The sequence below is a fragment of the Panthera tigris genome, chromosome F3, assembly GCF_018350195.1.
Source record: "Panthera tigris isolate Pti1 chromosome F3, P.tigris_Pti1_mat1.1, whole genome shotgun sequence".
Lineage (NCBI taxonomy): Eukaryota > Metazoa > Chordata > Mammalia > Carnivora > Felidae > Panthera > Panthera tigris.
In genome coordinates, this window is record NC_056678.1 from 55,232,369 (window position 1) to 55,251,056 (window position 18,688).

An 18,688-nucleotide genomic window follows, 5' to 3' on the forward strand; every position below is an offset into this window, starting at 1 on the left:
CGCCCACGTGGTGGATGGTGATAATGGGGGAGGTTGTGCATGTTTGGGGGCAGAGGGCCTATGAGAAGTCTCAGTACCTTCTCTTTAATTTTTCTGTGAACCTAAAACTGCTCTTAAAAAAACTTAAAAAACTCCATTAGAAAGGTGATTCACACGTGTTACCCTGGCCTTTACTCAACCAATAAAAGCCATTATAAATATAATATCAGTCCTTAATAATGAAGGTCATCATCCTCTAAGCTAAGAGCAATTTAGAAGCCTTGGCATTATAAAGCAGATGATTCAAAAATAACAATAGAGGCATATAATAAAAATGACTTGTTTTTGCTTGGTTTTAAAGTAACTACTCAGATGTTAGAAAGGGCAAATCATTACCATTCATTCTCTTGTTCACCTTGTAAATGGGTTGGATCACTGCCAGAGATCTGAATTCTTGGGAGAGCCATTTAAATTTTCAAATAAATCGATTCAATAATTCAAACAGGTTACTCCAATGGTTAAAACTGAAAATTAGTTTACTACAGTTGCATTGATCTAAAAAAATATCAACCTTTGGGAAGACAGAGGTAGAAGTAAATCTAGATGAATAGAATTTACAGTTCGGTCATGGTGAATTGAAAAAATACATTTTTCTTTCAATAATTATTTGATGTTCTAAATGAGGTAAAATTGGTAAAATCCGCAAGTCATGTTGAGGGCACTCCGGTGATAACAATGATGAGGTTTGTTTTGGTCAACAATGTCAGAGGGAAACATTAATCACTGTTTGTCAACTGTGAACCTGATACTACCCTGTCCAAGGATAGATGAATGGGTACCACCCCATTACAGAATCCTCATGAAAAAGCCAGATTCAAGGAATGTGAAATTGGCAAGCCTTTCAAACAAAGATTTGCTTAGGACTTCATTGACATGATGATCGGTCTTTGAGTTCTGGGTGTGATAGGAAACAACATCCTTTCTGGCCTATCCCATTTGAGAAACACGTGGGTGTCTCATGTTTGCCTGGGCATTGCACACACAATGACTGAATCCAGCTAGAAATGACTGACCTATGAGATCAAAATAAATAGGGGCAACAAGCTGTTATTTATACCTAGAAATAACTGGAAGTTGCTGAAAAAATTTTTAAAGGTAAAGGTTTTCACTTTAGCACCAGTAACTGTGAGGGAACCCCATTTCTATCACTGTGGCAGGACCACTCGCAGGACGCTAGAGTGAGGAGTTTGAGGCAAGGTCAATTTCTGCTTCGAAAACGGAAGCTATGTTGTAATTTTAGGGCAATGGAATATATATATATATATATATATATATATACATACACACACACATATATACATACATACAATGGAATATATATATATACGTATGTATATATATACACATACACATATATAAATATGTACATACATATACACACACACACATATATGTGTACGTACATATGTATATATGTACGTACACATATATATGTGTACATATGTATGTACATATATATATATATTAAATAAAAATTGTAAAACATTTCTTCTTTGTTTTTCTTCTCAGGCGGATTTTCCTGAATTGGGAGTGGCAGGTGCAGGGGTGCTTTTTGGTAGAGGAAATCCAAGACCTAATCCTTTTGGCCTCTGCATGGCTTGGATGGGCTCCGCGATCCCCTTGCCGTCTCGTCCAAGGCCTGACCCAGGTGTCCAGCCCATATTCTGGAGCATTCGATTTCCAATGTTGCTTTCTAGGATTGGCTGGGCGTTTTCTCCTACAAATCCTGAAATTATAAAATGACAAAAAAAAAAAAACCAAAACCCCCCCCCGCCCCAAAACACATTAGTACAGACACAGGTGAAGATCTCCTCTCAAGCTAAGAAAATCATATTTTCATAAGTTTTTCTTTCAACAAGGTACTGGGGGTGGGGGTGGGGAAGGGGTGAGAGGGTCATTGTTTATTCATCTTGGGAGAAGGAGCTTGTAGTGGTAGAGGGATCCATGGAAGAAAGATCTTGTTTAGAGTTTTAGCTATACTACTTAGTAGTTGATTAAGTTATTTAACTTCTTGGGGCTTTTGTTTTCTCTTCTGTAAAGTAGGTATAACAACGTCCACTGCCTACCTCACAGCAAGTTGCCAGGGTCAGATGAGATCGTGCAGGCAAAGTATTCTCAGTAAATGATAAAATACAAAGAGATTTGATTTCATTGCTGTGTTAGTGTCAACGATAATTCTGAAGATCACCAACTTACGATCTAATACCTTATACTTCCTCGGGGCCTTGACATTCCATAAAACCAAAACTAAAACCAAACCAAATGAAAAGCACAACTGATGACATCCCTAATTCATAGAAATTGTTGACACTGTTCTAATCATCTTGTTATTTATTATTTGGACTATAACATATGCACCTTTTAATTCCTTTCTTCCCCTTTCTTCCATTTCTATGTTTTGATCACTATAGAAGGAGGCAAGAAGGGAAGAATAGAGAAAAAAGAATATTACTGTTATGTATAGCACTGTATATAAAGTAATCCTTCCCTTTTCCCTCCATCCCTGATCTCCTACCTACCCTCATTCCTTATTTTGGAAAAGGAGGTTGGGCAGTGCTTACCATGAGATTTAGAAATAGCTGTTATTTCCCCAATGTTCTTAGCAAAGACAATTGAGAGATGCACCCATCTTAAGCATTATCTATTTGATGACATTTTCCAAGATTGACTTTTTTTTTAAACAAAGTTTTTATTTATTTATTTATTTTGATAGCACAGAGACTGAGATCATGACCTGACTCGAAATCGAGTTGGATCCTCAACAGACAGAGCTACCCAGACTCCCCCCAAAGATTGACCTTTAACTTAAATTTTCTTGTAGGCTCTTATGGAAATAGTTGAGCATACGAACCGTACATCTGATTCTAGGGGAAAGCGCAGAAGTACCAAATCTCTAAATTCGAGGGATTGTGAAATGAACAAGTGTAAAAGTCAAGGAAGCACAAGAACCTGGGCTCCCTCCTTTGACGAAAGACTTGGCCTTGCTCTGTGTGCCCCAGCTGTAAAGTGCAGGCTGGCACCCTGAGAGTGGCCCATTTCTGCTTATCCTGTATCAGCAGCTGTGAGATTGTGGCGTATGAAAGGGGGCTATAGCAAATCTAGAGATAACCTGTTAAAAGTAATCAGGACTCTCAAATACAGAGCATTTCTTATGATACGCCCCTTGCAGAAGAAGGAAGTGGCGAGCAAATACTGGCGATTGTGTGGGAAAGGGGTTGAGGGCATCTTAAAACAGTCTTTATTTTAGTGAGAACATGTTTAGCCCAATCTCCTCTGTCAGAGCTTTCCGAGAAGTCTGTGGTAGAACTCTGGGCCACAAACTTGCAGGGATGCAGTGCTAGCTCGCCCTTCCCTCCTTAGTCCTCCATGGATAAAGTCTCACTTTTCAAAGATCTGAGTATGTCTCTGGTGTATATACCAGCTAAGCCCTGGGTCCGGCATATTTCTGGTCGGAAATGTGAGCTCTCTTCCTGGACAGTTTGAGGGTTGAAATGGGCAGCTGTTGACAAGATCACTCACTACTCTCGAAGGCTTGTGAATCAGATGTCTTTGGCATCGACCCACATCCCCCTCCGCACCTTTTCCACCATCATCAATTTTTCCTCCCTGACTTGGGGGTTATGAGGGTACCTTCTACTCCATCCCGCTCCCCAAGAAGGTTGGGACTCTCTGTCCTTTTCCTTCTCTAAGACTACATTTAAGATGGTAATACAAGGCACAGAAGGATCCTCCAGCACCAGTAATAACAACAAAAGTTATCTATGGGACTGGAAAGTGTAGTGCTCTATTTCTTCGCCTGGATGTCGGTAACAGAAATGGCCAGTGCATTATTGTTCTTTAGACTGTACCTATGCATTTCTGTGTATTCTTTGGTATATATATTTCACAGTAAAAAAAAAAATCATAATGAAAGAAATGCCAGAGTTGAACCAACAGTTTGTTTCACGTGGTACTTCATATCTGGCCTTCTCGGGGAAGAGCAAGTGGGTTGTTCCTCATGATTCTGACTTCTACAAGAATGGAAGTGCAAAGAGCTAGAAATAAGTTTTAATAACCGACACTCATTTACTATAATCAATTGATTTTCAAAGCCCTTTATTGGACATTGTGGTAGTCTCAATCTTCAGTACATTTTAGGACTGAGAATAGAATACATTATTGCCATTTGCTAAATTAATTACAGGGAGTAAGGAAAAACTAGGTTACTCCAATAATGAGTCAGTTTTGGATTTGTCAAATTGGGTCTCAGCTCACTGAAACAAGTACCTTAATGTGTAATGAAAAACCAAGCAGCTTGAATGGCAATGACTGTTGTCAAAGAAAAATTCATAATTAACATTATTTACTGCTAGAACAGGGCAATTATATATACATATATATATATATACACATATATATATATAAACTCTCTGTGCACATATGCGCACACACATACACACACACACGCATACATAAAACGTAAAAAATGGACCTCTTAGTTAACACACGCACATACACACACACCAAACAAAAGCCGTTTGTCAAAACTTTTCCCTAATATGACAACAAAAAAAGCAATTAGGTTTTTATTTTGAAATTATGATTATGGTGGCAACAAAGACAGACATCCGAGATATCTAATATTTTCTGAACAGCCGCTGAACAGGTATGTCAGGTTGAACAGTGAACTAGCGTTCTGTCCCACACCCCTGATTTTTCAGTGATTGCCACAAATTAGTTTAACTCCATCTCTAAGCTCCAATCAGGTCAGAGGTCTCCTGGTGCTCTGGCTGCACTTCTGTTTAATCATACCTTGGATGCAAGAGCTTGCAAAAGTTCAGGTTTAAAATCTGTTTCATATTTAAGAAAAAATATGAGGCCAATTTAATACACCTCTTCAAAAATTGCTAAATTGTGGTCAATTCTCAGATCTAAAGTGAACATCAAATGGTAATTGATTATCCTAATTTCAAATGTTGGTATTTGGTATTTCCCGGGAGTGACCACGCTAATTCTCCCCATGCTTGTTTTTTATACACATGGAAAAGAACCCACTCCTTCTCTGTATTTTAGGTGATTTCATTTCTCTTCTTCATGAAAATAAAACAAAGCATTATATTATACTTTGAAGTAAAACAATAAAAAGAAAGAATATTTAATTTCTCAAATGCTAAATCTTTCCACATAGAAACAGATTCCTGAAAAACAAACAAAAAAGCTTTTCTATACAACCTTAAAGAAAAGGTAACAGTTACTTCATTTTTCATGGACGATGATTCTGGAGTGAGATCTACTGTTGGTCTCTCATCCTTTTTATGAGATTAAGACTTGGGAGTGGAACAACTCTGTCTCTGAACAGCATCCTACAACCTTAATTTCCTTTCCTTTTGCTCCTGGCAGTGCTAAATCTTTTAAGTCCTTTCCTGGAAGGCTCTCCTCCTGTTTGGGCAATTTTAGCAACACGAAGCCTGCTAACTCTCCCGCATGCTCCCGTTCCCAGCCCCCTTTACTCGGGATTTCTTATGACAGCCTAGTCGCTCCTTTCCCCTCGAATCTTCCAGAGAGTATTGTGGATGGTAATTCACTTGCGTAATTGGCTCAAGAGATGAAAATCTTGTATCGGCCTCTCTTAGCTGCTAATCTGTCCAGCTGACTGCAAGCCTAATTGGCAGCTTGTTTAGTAATTTGGCTTCTCAAGTGTTGTATTGATGTTGGATAAACAGCCAATGGAAGGGGAGGTCATACATACTGCAGGTTCCTACATTAACAGCCCATGCACCCCACTTCAGACCCTCCCCTGTATTCAGAAGGCATTTGTGGTACGCATTCACTCTTTCTTACCATCCTCTTTTCCCTATTACTTTTCTAGCCAGCTTGGGGCCAAGACTATTATTATCATCATCATCATTATTATTTGTGGTTATTAAAATCATGAGTTATAATGCAGTCCTCTGTTCTCAATAACTAATTTTTAAGGACATGGGTTGTTTGATTACTATTAAGAAAAGAAACAGCATTTAGCACAGTTTGAGTTGTGAGAAAACGGTAGGTGTTCCTACTCATTGTCGGGTGTTTTAATTATTTCATTCTGAATATAGAAAAGCTTGATTCAGACCATTCTGCATTTTATCTGCAAAACTGTAGACATTTCTCATGTGAATTTTGTTAAATCAAATCAGTTTGAATCTTTAATGCCTAAAATACAAGGCACATGCTTTTAAAATAATAAATAATAAAAATTTAATGTAGAACTAATTTCCCTTTTTTTCTTAAGTGATGAAAACTTTGTAAAAAATGAAAGACGTAATCTATATTGACATGTTTGGAGAAGTGTTTTTATTAATAAATATTTTTATTATACGGAAATATATTTCTTATGGAATCATTATGTATCAAAGAATAGTCTTTTCAAAAAACTAAAAAAAAAAAATCTTAAAATTGTATTGGTTGTGAAGGCATACAGGGATGTTAATATTCAATAATATAATCCGGACCATGGTCTGCCTATTATGTACCATGCACATGGTTTACTTGTTAGGCATATGATATTCATCTCCGTTCCTCATAATAACTGTGCTAAGAAGGAATGATAAATGTCCTTGGAGACACGATGTCACTTAACCATGACTATGCAGTGAGTAAGCTCCGATTCAAACTTTGGTTAAGTTTACTCCAAAAGCCTACAACCTTTCCATGAAAATTAATGGCAAGTAAATAGTTTTAGTGATGATGATGCTTCAAATAACTAAAAAAAAAATGGGTTATAGGTGAATTGCAATAATATCTTCTCTCAATTTGCTTATGGGCAATATACAGCAAAAATATACTGGCATAGGTGGATAACAATATATAATGAAGTCTGTAGCTCTGCAGTTACAAATACTTCCATATACACTATTTCTTTTGACCTTCCTGGCCAATCTAAGGTATTATTGGTTTCATTTTGCAGATGACACTGAGGTTTGAAGAGGTAACACACCTGCCCAAAGTCAACTAGCTAGAAAGTCCCAGTTAAAATGTGAACTCTCATTTGAGTCCAAATGTTACTGACTCACTGACTGAACATTTAATTTAAAATACTCTACCACTAATATTTTCTATTATGTCATTTCTTCTGCCACATTCTCTCAAATGACTAAGATTTTACTCTATTCACAAATTTCAAACTCCTGAAAAATTTCTAGTCTAACCTAGCATAGCAAGTCTGTCTGAAAAGAGTGCTTCAACTCTCTTGAAATACTTAAAGAATTATTCATTTTGCTTGCTATAAATACAGCTTATCTGGCTTTCTTTTACAGATATTTAAGTTATAACTTAAGTTTTAGTTGTACTTACCATAAACAGCATTTACAGGGTTTTGTTTTTTGATCTATGATAATAATCCCTGAATTTAACTGATGCATATACTCCATTTACATTTATTGTGATTACTGGTATATCTGGATCTATTTTTCCTGTATTATTTAATGCTATTTGCCTCACGTTTCTCTATATTTTTGTGGACTTCTCTATATTTTTGTTTCTTCCTTTCTGGCATCTCTACATTTTTGTTTCCTCCTTTATGGTATCTATTGCTTGTTTACACTAGCTTGAAAATTATATTTTTATTCTTTTGGTTATTACCTTTAAGTGTCAACATGCATACTTATTATTTTTTCACACTTCCATATGGTTGTCCAGAGTTTTACTTCCATCTTACTTTTATACATCCAAATTAACCATCTTCATGGGCACTTCAACATCATTATTAACTTTTATATATTCAATATTTTAGCTTTATGGACACGTTTAACAATCTCTTTGCTCACAGTTCCTTCTTGATTTTGATTCTCTTTTTATGCATCCTATTTTCTTCTACATGAAGTGCTAAGTTTAGTAATAATTGGTCTTTACCTGGAATCGTCTTTATTTCATCCTCACTCTTGGGAAATAGTTTAACTGGATATAAAACTCTATGTTGACAATTATTTTGTCTCTATACTTTGAAAATCTTATCTCTTATGTTCTAGACTGTACTCATGTTTTTTTTTTTATTTTTTTATTTTATTTATTTATTTAAAAAAAATTTTTTTTTCAACGTTTTTTATTTATTTTTGGGACACAGAGAGACAGAGCATGAACGGGGGAGGGGCAGAGAGAGAGGGAGACACAGAATCGGAAACAGGCTCCAGGCTCCGAGCCATCAGCCCAGAGCCTGACGCGGGGCTCGAACTCACGGACCGTGAGATCGTGACCTGGCTGAAGTCGGACGCTTAACCGACTGCGCCACCCAGGCGCCCCTGTACTCATGTTTTTAAGTTTGCTACCAATGTGATGTCATTCCTACGTACGTTACATCTTTTATCCCTGGCTACTAAGTTCTTTTCTTTCTCTTTGGTGTTCTTAAGTTTTATTACAATGCGTCTAGGTATGACTAAATTTACATTTACTATTTTCTGATAAAGATTTGTGTACAGTTTGAATATGAAGATTCACATTTTCCTTCAGTTGTTTCATTGAATTCAGTCAATATGCCCCTGGAATAATGCACCTCTCTATTCTTTCTATCTCTTCTGGAAGTTCTATTAGATGTATGTGTGTTGAACTTGATTCTCCTCCAAGTCTTCCAGCCATTCTACCTTCCGTATTTTTACCTCAGTTCTTTTAGGTAGTCTCTTCAAATTGCTCTTTAAATCTGTTTACAACTTTTTTTTTTTTTAATTTTTGGCTCATAAGACCACTTTCAGTAGGTTTTCATTTGTAAAATAAAAAAGAATCATTTAGAGTTTAAGGCATGTACCACGAGAGTGGCTTTGCATTTGCTTCAAAGACCAGTTTTTTGTTAGGTTTTTGGCTTGGTGTAATTTTACAACAGAAATTCATGTGAGGATAAATTCTTGGTTACAAATCTTCAGAATCCTCTACTTGAAGCCCAGGTGGAAACGAGATTCTTTATTTTCCTGTGCCTATAGGCAGAGTTTTGTTTCCAGTCTGCCCTTTTCTGAGGATAGAGCTTTCCAGAGGTTCTGGCTTGATAGGATCTTTACTTACACCCAACTCCCCATCTTAGCTCCCTTCCCACAGGGGCACTCACCAATATACCTCAGTGGTCCTAGATTGGGACAGTCTAAACTGGGCGTGGGCATGGGAGGTGCTTAGGGTCATTTCTGGTCTTGACCATTTACTTTCCTTCAGTCTCAACTATACATCTAAAAAGATGGCTTTACATTTTGTTCAGCATGTCCAGATATTCTGTAGTTTGAGTCTTTTCTCATTATTTAGTCTTTTATATTGTCAGGAACACAACGGTTTTCTATCTAATTTGGATGCTTACCCTTTCCTTAAGTGTTCCTGATATGAAATGGAGAGCCATTTAAGGCTCTCCTAAAACAGGAAACTGAAAGGTAGTTTGGTGATGCGTGTATCAAGAGGATGACAGTGATATGTTTCCTAGGCTTTTGCTATTGTTCAGATATAGTCCGTTTTCAAATTCAATACCATTGATCTTCCCCCAAAGTCTGCCTGTTTTAAAATCCTGGAAGAGGTAAGATAAACTACAGTGGTCATATAGATCCAGCGGTAAAAGAAAATAAAAATGGAATTATTGATAAAGTAAATTTGGACAATTGAAGAGATATAGCACTTTAGAAGTGGGCTTGGTTATACCAACCATTTCTTGATTATGATCAGTGTGACTTTTAATTAAAAGCACACTTTCTAAAAATCTTTACCCATTATTAGGATTTACAACTCGCCTTTATTGCCTTAAATATTCACGGAGATTATTTTATTATTGAAGTATCAGTAGGATGCTGAGGAAAAAATCGACAAGTCACAACAAGCTGTAATGCAACCTCTTGCCAAGAAGTTGCATGTCCCAGAAGACAGTTACCCTGGAGTAATATCTATACCAAGATATTAAACTTCAATATGTGGGGCACCCGGGGGGCTCAGTTGGTTGGGCGTCCGACATCAGCTCAGGTCATGATCTCACGGTTCGTGAGTTCGAGCCCCATGTCGGGTTCTGTGCTGACAGCTCAGAGCCTGGAGCCTGCTTCAGATTCTGTTTCCCTTTCTCTCTGCCCCTTCCCCATTCACACTCTGTCTCTCTCTGTCTCAAAAATGAATAAACATTAAAAAAAAAAAAACTTCAATAGGCATCTCATTGCATAATTTAAAATGTATAGAAAAAAGGTTGACTCCTTATGATGACTATTTTCCTTATGATATTTGTTCAATAGAAAGCAAAATAATAACAACAAAAAAAGCAAAACAGTAATAGCAAATACTAATTGTGGATAGCAATGAATTTAGTAATGTATAGAGAACAAAGCATTTAAAAAAATGCGGTAGCCACAATATTTCAGAAAGCACACTTAAATCTTCTTACTCTCAAATCCTCAATAAGCTATGACTTCTACCAAAAACACAGACCATAACCAACATTGCTGACTGCCTTTTAAAAAATGCGTTAATAATATTCTTTCTATTTTGTTCACTGCTTTTCTTCACCTTTACAGATGACATTTTTCAAACTATAAAATGCATTCTGCTGGCAAACCTTCTTGCTTCAACAGTTCTCAATTTTATAATAGTAAATCTACATCCTTTGCTACTGAGACATCAACTATCTTTTGGTATGTGACTTTGAATGAGGCAGAGAACAAGCCATACATTTAAAAATCAATATCTAACCTTATCAATATTCATTTTACTTTGTCGATACAAAATACAAAGGTGAAAGAGCAGTAAATAAGCTAAAGCACTGAAATAAATTTGGTGTTCCTGTCACAATTAATAAATGTTCACCCGATAACACTGCTGGCTAGTCTATAGCCTTATAAAGTGAATGAAATTATGCTTCAGTGCCATCGCTAAAACAGGGTGAATAAAATTTTCAACACAATAGCAGGTAAAGATGATCAGATTTGGGGTTATTAATTTCATAGGGGACTTTTAAAAGTATATTATTTATTATGTATAAAACATATAACTGTTTATTTTTAGACTCTTAAATTGTCATATGAACCCTGTTCAGGATTATAAAGTTAAAGTGCCAAATTATAGTTTTCTGACAATGTTTTGGTACATGTTTTCTGAAGCTGCTGTTTGACCGCATAATATTTCACATACAAATCAGAGGGGATCATTAAACAATATTTGAGCTGTCTGCCTTTTAACTCTTATCCCCTATTTCGAAAGAGAGGCAGTTATCTTTACTTGCATTTTTCCAGCTTGGGCTGAACACTGACTAAAGGCAGAAGAAAACTGTGAGAATATACTTCCGTTCAATGCATTATTTGGTATGTCTGCAAGGGCCTATAAAATGGCAACAATATTCACTTTAAAATAGTTCTATGTGCTAACTCAACTTTGAAAACTTACAAATATAACTGACTATTAGGAGACTGAATATACTCCAGAATTTGAAAATTATAATTTTCAGAGACAAGATGATCTAGGATTCATAACCTCATTATCAAAGTGTATTTATGCAAAAGCATTTCTTACTTGAATTTGGATAATAATCTTCACCTTCGAGTTGATTCATTAGTATTAGAAGATATTCTTTTTAGAACTGAGGACTTTTAAATAACCTCATTCTCTTCCTCTTTGAGAGGAACAGTTATGCATGGATTTAAAAAATGCATTGGAAATGAATAACATAATTCTCTTACTCAACTACTGTGAGTAATTACAAAAATGCATTAAATTTCTATGAATTTTATTCTTTAAGCAAAAAAAAAAATCTAGTAATATAATCAAAATCCTGAATCTTAAGAGAATCACAACAGTTTTTAAATATAACATCTGGAATATGCTGGTATAAGCTTATGAATGTTTTAGGCTAAAGTTTAATGTTTATACCCATACTCCATATAAATGATTTCCTCTGATGCTATTGAGATGTAACATCAAAATCACCTTGTAGGAATAATTATATTATCCTCTCCTCAACCATTATGCCTTTTCCTTCTCACTTCACATATGTTCAGAGTGTTAGAACCTGACCCTCGTATTCTCTCTTCCTTATTGCTGGCACAAAGCTGCCTTAGTCATACTCCTAAGATTGCTCTTGTACTATTTCTGCCACTAATGTCTGAATCATTGAAAGATAAGAGAATTCAGGGACCATTCAACTGGAATGGGGCTATTAAAGAATCCTACACCTGCCTTATGAAAGATTTGAATTGAAGAACTTAAGACATGTATTTGATCTAAAAGTGGCTATATGTTCCTGCATAAAGAGAGATATTAGACGTATTCTCACGAAGGTTCTGTAACTCTACATTGCGATACTGAGATAAGTCTTCCATGAAACTTAAGACACAATAGCAGCCTCAAATAAACGTATGCAATGGAACAGTCTTTACAAATGCATTCTTACACAAAGGCTATAGTATGTTGTCATGGAAAGAGTAGGGATTTAGAAGTCCTGAAGGTGGATGTAGGCTTGAAACCTCGCTTGGCCATTCAGGAATTACGTCTTCTCCAGTAACAAAGAAAAAACCGAACACTGCTGTGTATCTTAAAGTTTATGGTGTAAAGTGATAATGCCACCAAGCTCACAGAATTGTTACAAAGATAAAAGAAAATAATCAAGTTTCTGTTACATACTAGGTACCCAACAAGTGGTAAACATTATTCTACATAAATATGAACACATTCCACACATAGGTGCTTCTTACTTCCAAATTCTGAAAACTCAATACAACTACAAGATGAAGATCAATATTATATCCACTCATAACCACATGCCTAATTCCATAATGTCACCCTTCATATAGAGGGGACAACTACATCATGAGTGCTTCAATCGTAAGGCATTCAATTTTTTTAGCCCTCAACTATAGGACAGGTGCCCTAAATAAAAAATTAAAGCTTCCCATCCTTTATTTCTTTGACATCACCACGTCAAGATTTTTCTCCCCCTTCTCACAGTTTCTTCTCCTGGTTGACGTGACTCTTGTTTTCGTATTGTACAATTCAGAATGGGAAAAAGAACTTTTCCTATACAAGGTTTCCCAAATGAAGAGAAAGTTTATGAATCTGAATGGGTTAAAGATCCCAGGCAACAGGCCAAAGCTATTATTCTTTGTAACTGACCAGGTAACTACACTGAAAACATTTCTTAGATTCAGTTTGCCGCGTCACAAATCCATGATGGTTAATTGTAGTTTATTCCGATGTGGGGGGGGGGGGGTCCAACACTTTAATGTCCCGTTGGCTTCCTCCTCTCATTGGTTTTTTATCTCTACCTTCCTTACCATTGTTCTTGCATGAGATTTTGTTATACATACTAGTGTTATTCCTATCCTTCACCACCAAGCTTGAGTCTTTTAGGAAGGCTTCTCGGGCCTAGTGACTTCCCTCTGCTCAGCACTTGTGTTTTTCCCTATTCCACACTCTTTAGAATGGCATGCTATTCGAAGGATGTGTCCTTTGAGGTGGAAATGATGAGAGACATTTTATTCTAATGCAGATTTTTTTTTTTTTTTTGGAGTAAACTCAATGCCCAATGTGGGGCTTGAACTCACGACCCTGAGATCAAGCGTCTCATGCCCTACCGATGGAATCAGACAGGTATGTCTGTTTAAATAAGGAAAGACAAACCAAGGATTGCTGCAGAGCTGGGGCTAGAAACCAGACGGACGCAATCATAGCTATAGCTTTCCGTCTTCCATAATATGGGGCCTTGTGTTTTGAGGCTACTCCTTACACTTTTGAATTGCTTCCTATTAATCTCTTCTGGGGTTATTTGTCTTTTCATCTATTTATCCCTTGTCTTCCCAACCAGTCTATAAATTTCTGGACACAGCCTTTGAAGATTTTGTATCCTTTAACACCTCACACAAAGTCTTGCGTTTGGGCAGGTGTGTGGCAAATATTTTGTTGACTGGCTGCCTGAAAAACCTGGGCAAGGAACACACAGTACCTCCTGACACCAAAGGCAAACGATTTAATAGTTGCTTGTAACTGTGCTTTTTTCTCCGTGCAAGTGATTTAGAATTATCTGTATTTTCCTCTTGATGGCTTACGAACTTTACATTTGTGTTCTGCCCCAACCCCTTCTTGCTTTACCTGCTGTGGTAGGTCCAGGCAAGGGTGCAGCTTTTCTTCTCCGCTTGATATCTCCAGTGCATAAGGATCCCAAATGCATGCTTGTTTGCCTACAAGTAATTATCAGAAAAAAACTATTAACAAAGGAGGAAAAAAATGACACATAAATACACAGCTTGGGTAATCTGAACCTAAATCAAAACATTCTCCACAAAGATGGAACAGCATAGTAAAACCACCAATCTTGTTTATATCGAAACATAATTACATTTGTTGACAAGCATTCAGCAGCTAAATGCGCCATCATAAATTGTTACTGGAATGAATAATATAAAAGGAATGCTTTTTAATTTTCAAAACTGGCAATCTTTCTAGCTCAACATAAAATCAAGCACTGTTGCTTCTGACAGGAAAAGAGCTAAGATTAATTATCTAAAGAGATCACAGTATTGTTGCTAGGTTATCAATTGGTTACTAATGCTTTACTGTCAGAGCAACGTTTATTACAGGAAAAGTATGATCAATTTCTTTTAGGATATTATGTGGCAGTGACTTCTCTTAAAACATTTTAAACAGATAGAAGGAAATAGTGATGTTTTCTCTTATAATTCATATGATCAGAATTCTTGGCTAATTGTTTATTAGCTAGGTGAGGAAATATAATTTGAATGCATTAATGCTGGTCTACTGCTACTGAACAGGCTAACAGGGTATTGGATTATATTTGTAAACACATGATACGTAACGACTGAGAAGTAGAACGATACGTAACGACTGAGAAGTAGAACTTCTGTTATTCTTGAAACTAGTTAGAACTGGATTATTCTGCCTAATCATGGACTCCTAAATTAGTAAGTTTTGGAAAAATTAGAAATGGCCCAATTAGAAGTCAAGAGAAAATAATACAAAGTTGAAAAAGACTGAAAAGTCTTTGGACATTTGAAGCTAGAGAGGGATGCTGTTCATTTCCCGGATCATAATCCCTGATGTGGGGTTGGGATCATGTCTGGGGATCATGAAGCAAAAATAAATGATGTATGTTTATTGTAGTACGTGTTTTTCTAGGAATTCATAGAGATATCTGGTAGTATCCTGAAGTTTTACAGCACCTGTAGGGAGGGGCCAAGGGCAGGCAGCCCCCAAATGGGGCACTTTGGCATGCAGATTGTATCAGGCTGAAAACAATCAAGGCCCAAAAGACTGAGGAAGAAACTTTATTACCCTCTCCCCCACCATAACTGACTAAAAGAATTTAGATAGAGGAGTTGCTTCAGGAAGAGACCCATCACCATTGATAACTACACTATAATATGAACTAAGTAGGACAGAAAAGGAGGAACCTAACAAGGCCTGTTGTATCAAAGTCCTCTCTATGTCCCATTGTTTCTGAATGGCCCAGCAAACATTTGTTCTTCCAACATTTGTTCTTTTTCATCTTCTTGTGCATTATATTCCTTCTCATTTAAGTCCCAGATTCCTATCCCCCTTCTCCTTAGTTTAGGATGACATATATACTCCTCTCGCTGGACCGTTTTTGGAATCTCACGTCTGTGTGGGTTCCCTGAACGTACAAAATTTAAGTTGATTTTCTCCTGTTAACTTGTCTCATGTCAATTTGATTCTTAGTCCAGGTAGAAGAATCTTGAATGACAAAGGAAAATTATTTTCTCCCCTACGCACCCAATTTGAAAACACCCAGATTACTAGAGAACATTTTAAAAGGGGAAAATTAATTCAGGTAAAAACCAAGATATATATTTATAGACATACACTCCGGCATTTAAATATAGTGAAAAATTGGAACTGGGGAGTTTAATTACTTTACATATAGGTTCTAGCCATATTGCACAAAGTAAAGTATAATAATGATCTGGTTGATCCACAGTCAAATAAATACACTGTGAAAATCTATCAGTATAGGTAATAGCAAATAGGCATTTGTCTTGTTTTCTCTTCCTTTTGTATTAAGTGCATACTGTTTCTCCATTAAATATTTACAATTATTTTTTAAAATGCTGATTTACTTATTTTGAGGGGGGGTGGGAGCAGAGGGGGTAGAGAGAGAGAGGGAGAGAGAGAGAGAAAATCCCAAGCAGGCTCTGCGCTGTCAGCACAGAGCCCAACGCCAGACCCGATCTCATGAACCGTGAGATCATCACCTGACCTGAGCTGAAATCAAGAGTCAGATGTTTAACTGACTAAGCCACCGAGGCACCCGTAAATATTTACAACTATTAAAATATTTAAAAGAAATTAGTTCAGGTAGTGACTAACTTTGCAGAAATACACACACACACACACACACACACACACACATATGTCAAAATGTTTATCGACATGCAAAATGGTAACATTTTTGTTGGATTTTGAGGTGTGGTCTTGGGCCCAATGCCAAGAAAAGCAAATTGTTTTGATCCTATGTATTTAAAAATTTTTTAAAATATCTATTTTTTTGATAGAGAAAGGCAGCGTGAGCAGGGGAGGGGCAGAGAGAGAGGGAGACACGGAATCCAAAGCAGGCTCCACGCTCTGAGTTGTCGGCACGGAGCCTGGCACAGGGCTTGAACTCATGAGAGCCGTGAGATGGTGACCTGAGCTGAAGTTGGACACTTAACCGACTGAGTCACCCAGGTGCCCCTGATCATATCTATTTTTTAAAACTATTAGAAATTTTTAAAGGCTACAATAATATCAGAGAAGACACATCCTTTCGATACAAAATTAATGAATTCACTTATTCAGCAGGCATTTATTAGTATCTACTACCGACTTAGCCTAAGCACCCAGAGGTGGTGACAATAAGGAGAGTAGGAAAGAAGAGGTGGCAGATGCAAAGGCCATGGAATGTTCCCGTCCTATTATTGGAGGAGTTTACAGTCTGAATGGGGAGACTACGTCATGATCACATGAAATAATTAAGAACACTGGCGGCAATGGCAGGGTCTGCAACTTTATTAAATATTACTAGAGATTGTATTATTTAGTCCTAATGACAATTCTTTCTTTTTTTAAGTTTATTTATTTATTTTGAGGGTGGGGAGGGGCACCCCCCTCCCATGGGGGGGGTGGGCGATGCAGGACTGTCTCACAAACCGTGCCTGATCCGAAATCTAGAGTCAGACACTTAACCAACCGAGCCACACAGGTGCCCTGGTCCTTATAACAATTCTAAACATGTTGTGTTGCATATGCCTTTCTTCCTTTGTAGGTAAATATTTGTACTTCAATGGAAAACTATACTTTTGGAGCATAGTCTTCTTGGCATCAGGTTCTGATTCTACAGGAGCTAGTTTACAATTCTATGTCCTAGGTACCGAAGCAATGGGAAATAATGCTTGTCTATAGAAATGCAAATGAATTGTCCCGAGGAAGGACAATCCTCCTTCCTGTGGAAAAGCCAGTTCTGCATCCATTTGCACATTTATGTCCCCATTCCTTACTCTTTATAAATTTGTGCTTCTCTGACTTCTCCCTTGAAGCCCTGATAAGATCTGCCTGGTTCCCTCGTTCACTCATGAGTTAAATAATATCTCAAACACACACTCTTTTTAATTTGTGAAAGAGTCACGATTTTATCTTTTTGTCCAAAATTATGCTTTAACATCTTTGATCCCTCCTGAGCACCGCCCCCAGCCCCTCCCCCCCTCCCCCCCCCCCCCCCCCACACACTCCAGCGAAAGACTGCAGTAAAACTGACCTTCTGCAGAGCATATACCAGACAGGCTCAGATATCAGGAATAGCTGAGAAGGAGGGGGAGGTACCATTCGGAAAATGGGAATAAAGTGGGAATCTGCATTCTGAGGCACAGCCCTTTTGTTGTCGAGTTGTGAAAACCAGCCCACGGACCATCTACTTCTGATCCTCTTGCTAAAACAGAATTATGCTAAGTGAAATAAGTCAGTCAGAGAAAGACAAATGCCACGTGATTTCACTCATACTTGTAATTTAAGAAACAAAACAAATGAACATATGGGAAGGGGCGGGGCAAGAGAGGAGGGAAGCAAACCACCAGAGGCTCTTAATGATAGAGAATAAACTGAGGGTTTATGGGAGGGAGGTGGGTGGGAGAGGGGCTAGATGGGTGATGGGTGCTAAAGAGGGCACTTGTGATGAGCGCTGGGTGTTGTATGTAAATGAGGAGTCAGTGAATTCGACTCCTGAAACCAATATTGCACTGTATGTTAACTAAAATTTAAATTAAAAAAAAAAAAGTAACCAAAAAGCACCCCCCCTCCCCACACCAAAAAAAACAAAAACAAACAATAACAACAACAACAAAACCCCCCAAAACATAAATAACCTTAGTTTAAGTAATTGCTGGTTAGGTTTCCTACACCTGTTGCTGAAAGTATTTTAAATGATAGTTTGTTCGGGTCAGAGATTTAGGAGTAGCTCAGGACGTCTGGGGAGCAGTGTTTCAAGAAGGGACTACATAATATGAAGGAAAAAGAACACTGGGGTTGGATCATGGGCCATATATATGGCACATATCCCCCATGGAGGCATCTGAATTTTATAGCTGATGTGGAGTCATCAAAGGTCATTTAGTAAGAGATTAGAATCCTGGGATGCTGGTAGGCAGCGGGGTTGGCCAGAGTTGAGACTGACGAGAGGGTTTGCAAAATCTAG

The 18,688-nt window shown here is 37.4% G+C and overlaps 1 protein-coding gene across 3 annotated transcripts in view; it reads right to left on the bottom strand.

The window, feature by feature from the left end:
- Positions 1-1,533: 1,533 nt before the first annotated feature.
- The window catches only part of GPATCH2 (G-patch domain containing 2), a 175,289-nt gene continuing 158,134 nt past the window's right edge, over positions 1,534-18,688 (bottom strand). For 2 of the 3 annotated variants that reach the window (XM_042976887.1, XM_042976888.1), the window contains exons 9-10: positions 14,080-14,168; positions 1,534-1,765 (exon numbers count right to left, since the gene is read on the bottom strand). In XM_042976887.1, the coding sequence (XP_042832821.1) occupies positions 1,545-1,765; positions 14,080-14,168 (310 nt within the window). In that variant the 3' untranslated portion in view covers positions 1,534-1,544. Of the gene's footprint in view, positions 1,766-14,079; positions 14,169-18,688 lie in introns of those variants that run through there. The other variant, XM_042976889.1, reaches the window with a different exon arrangement.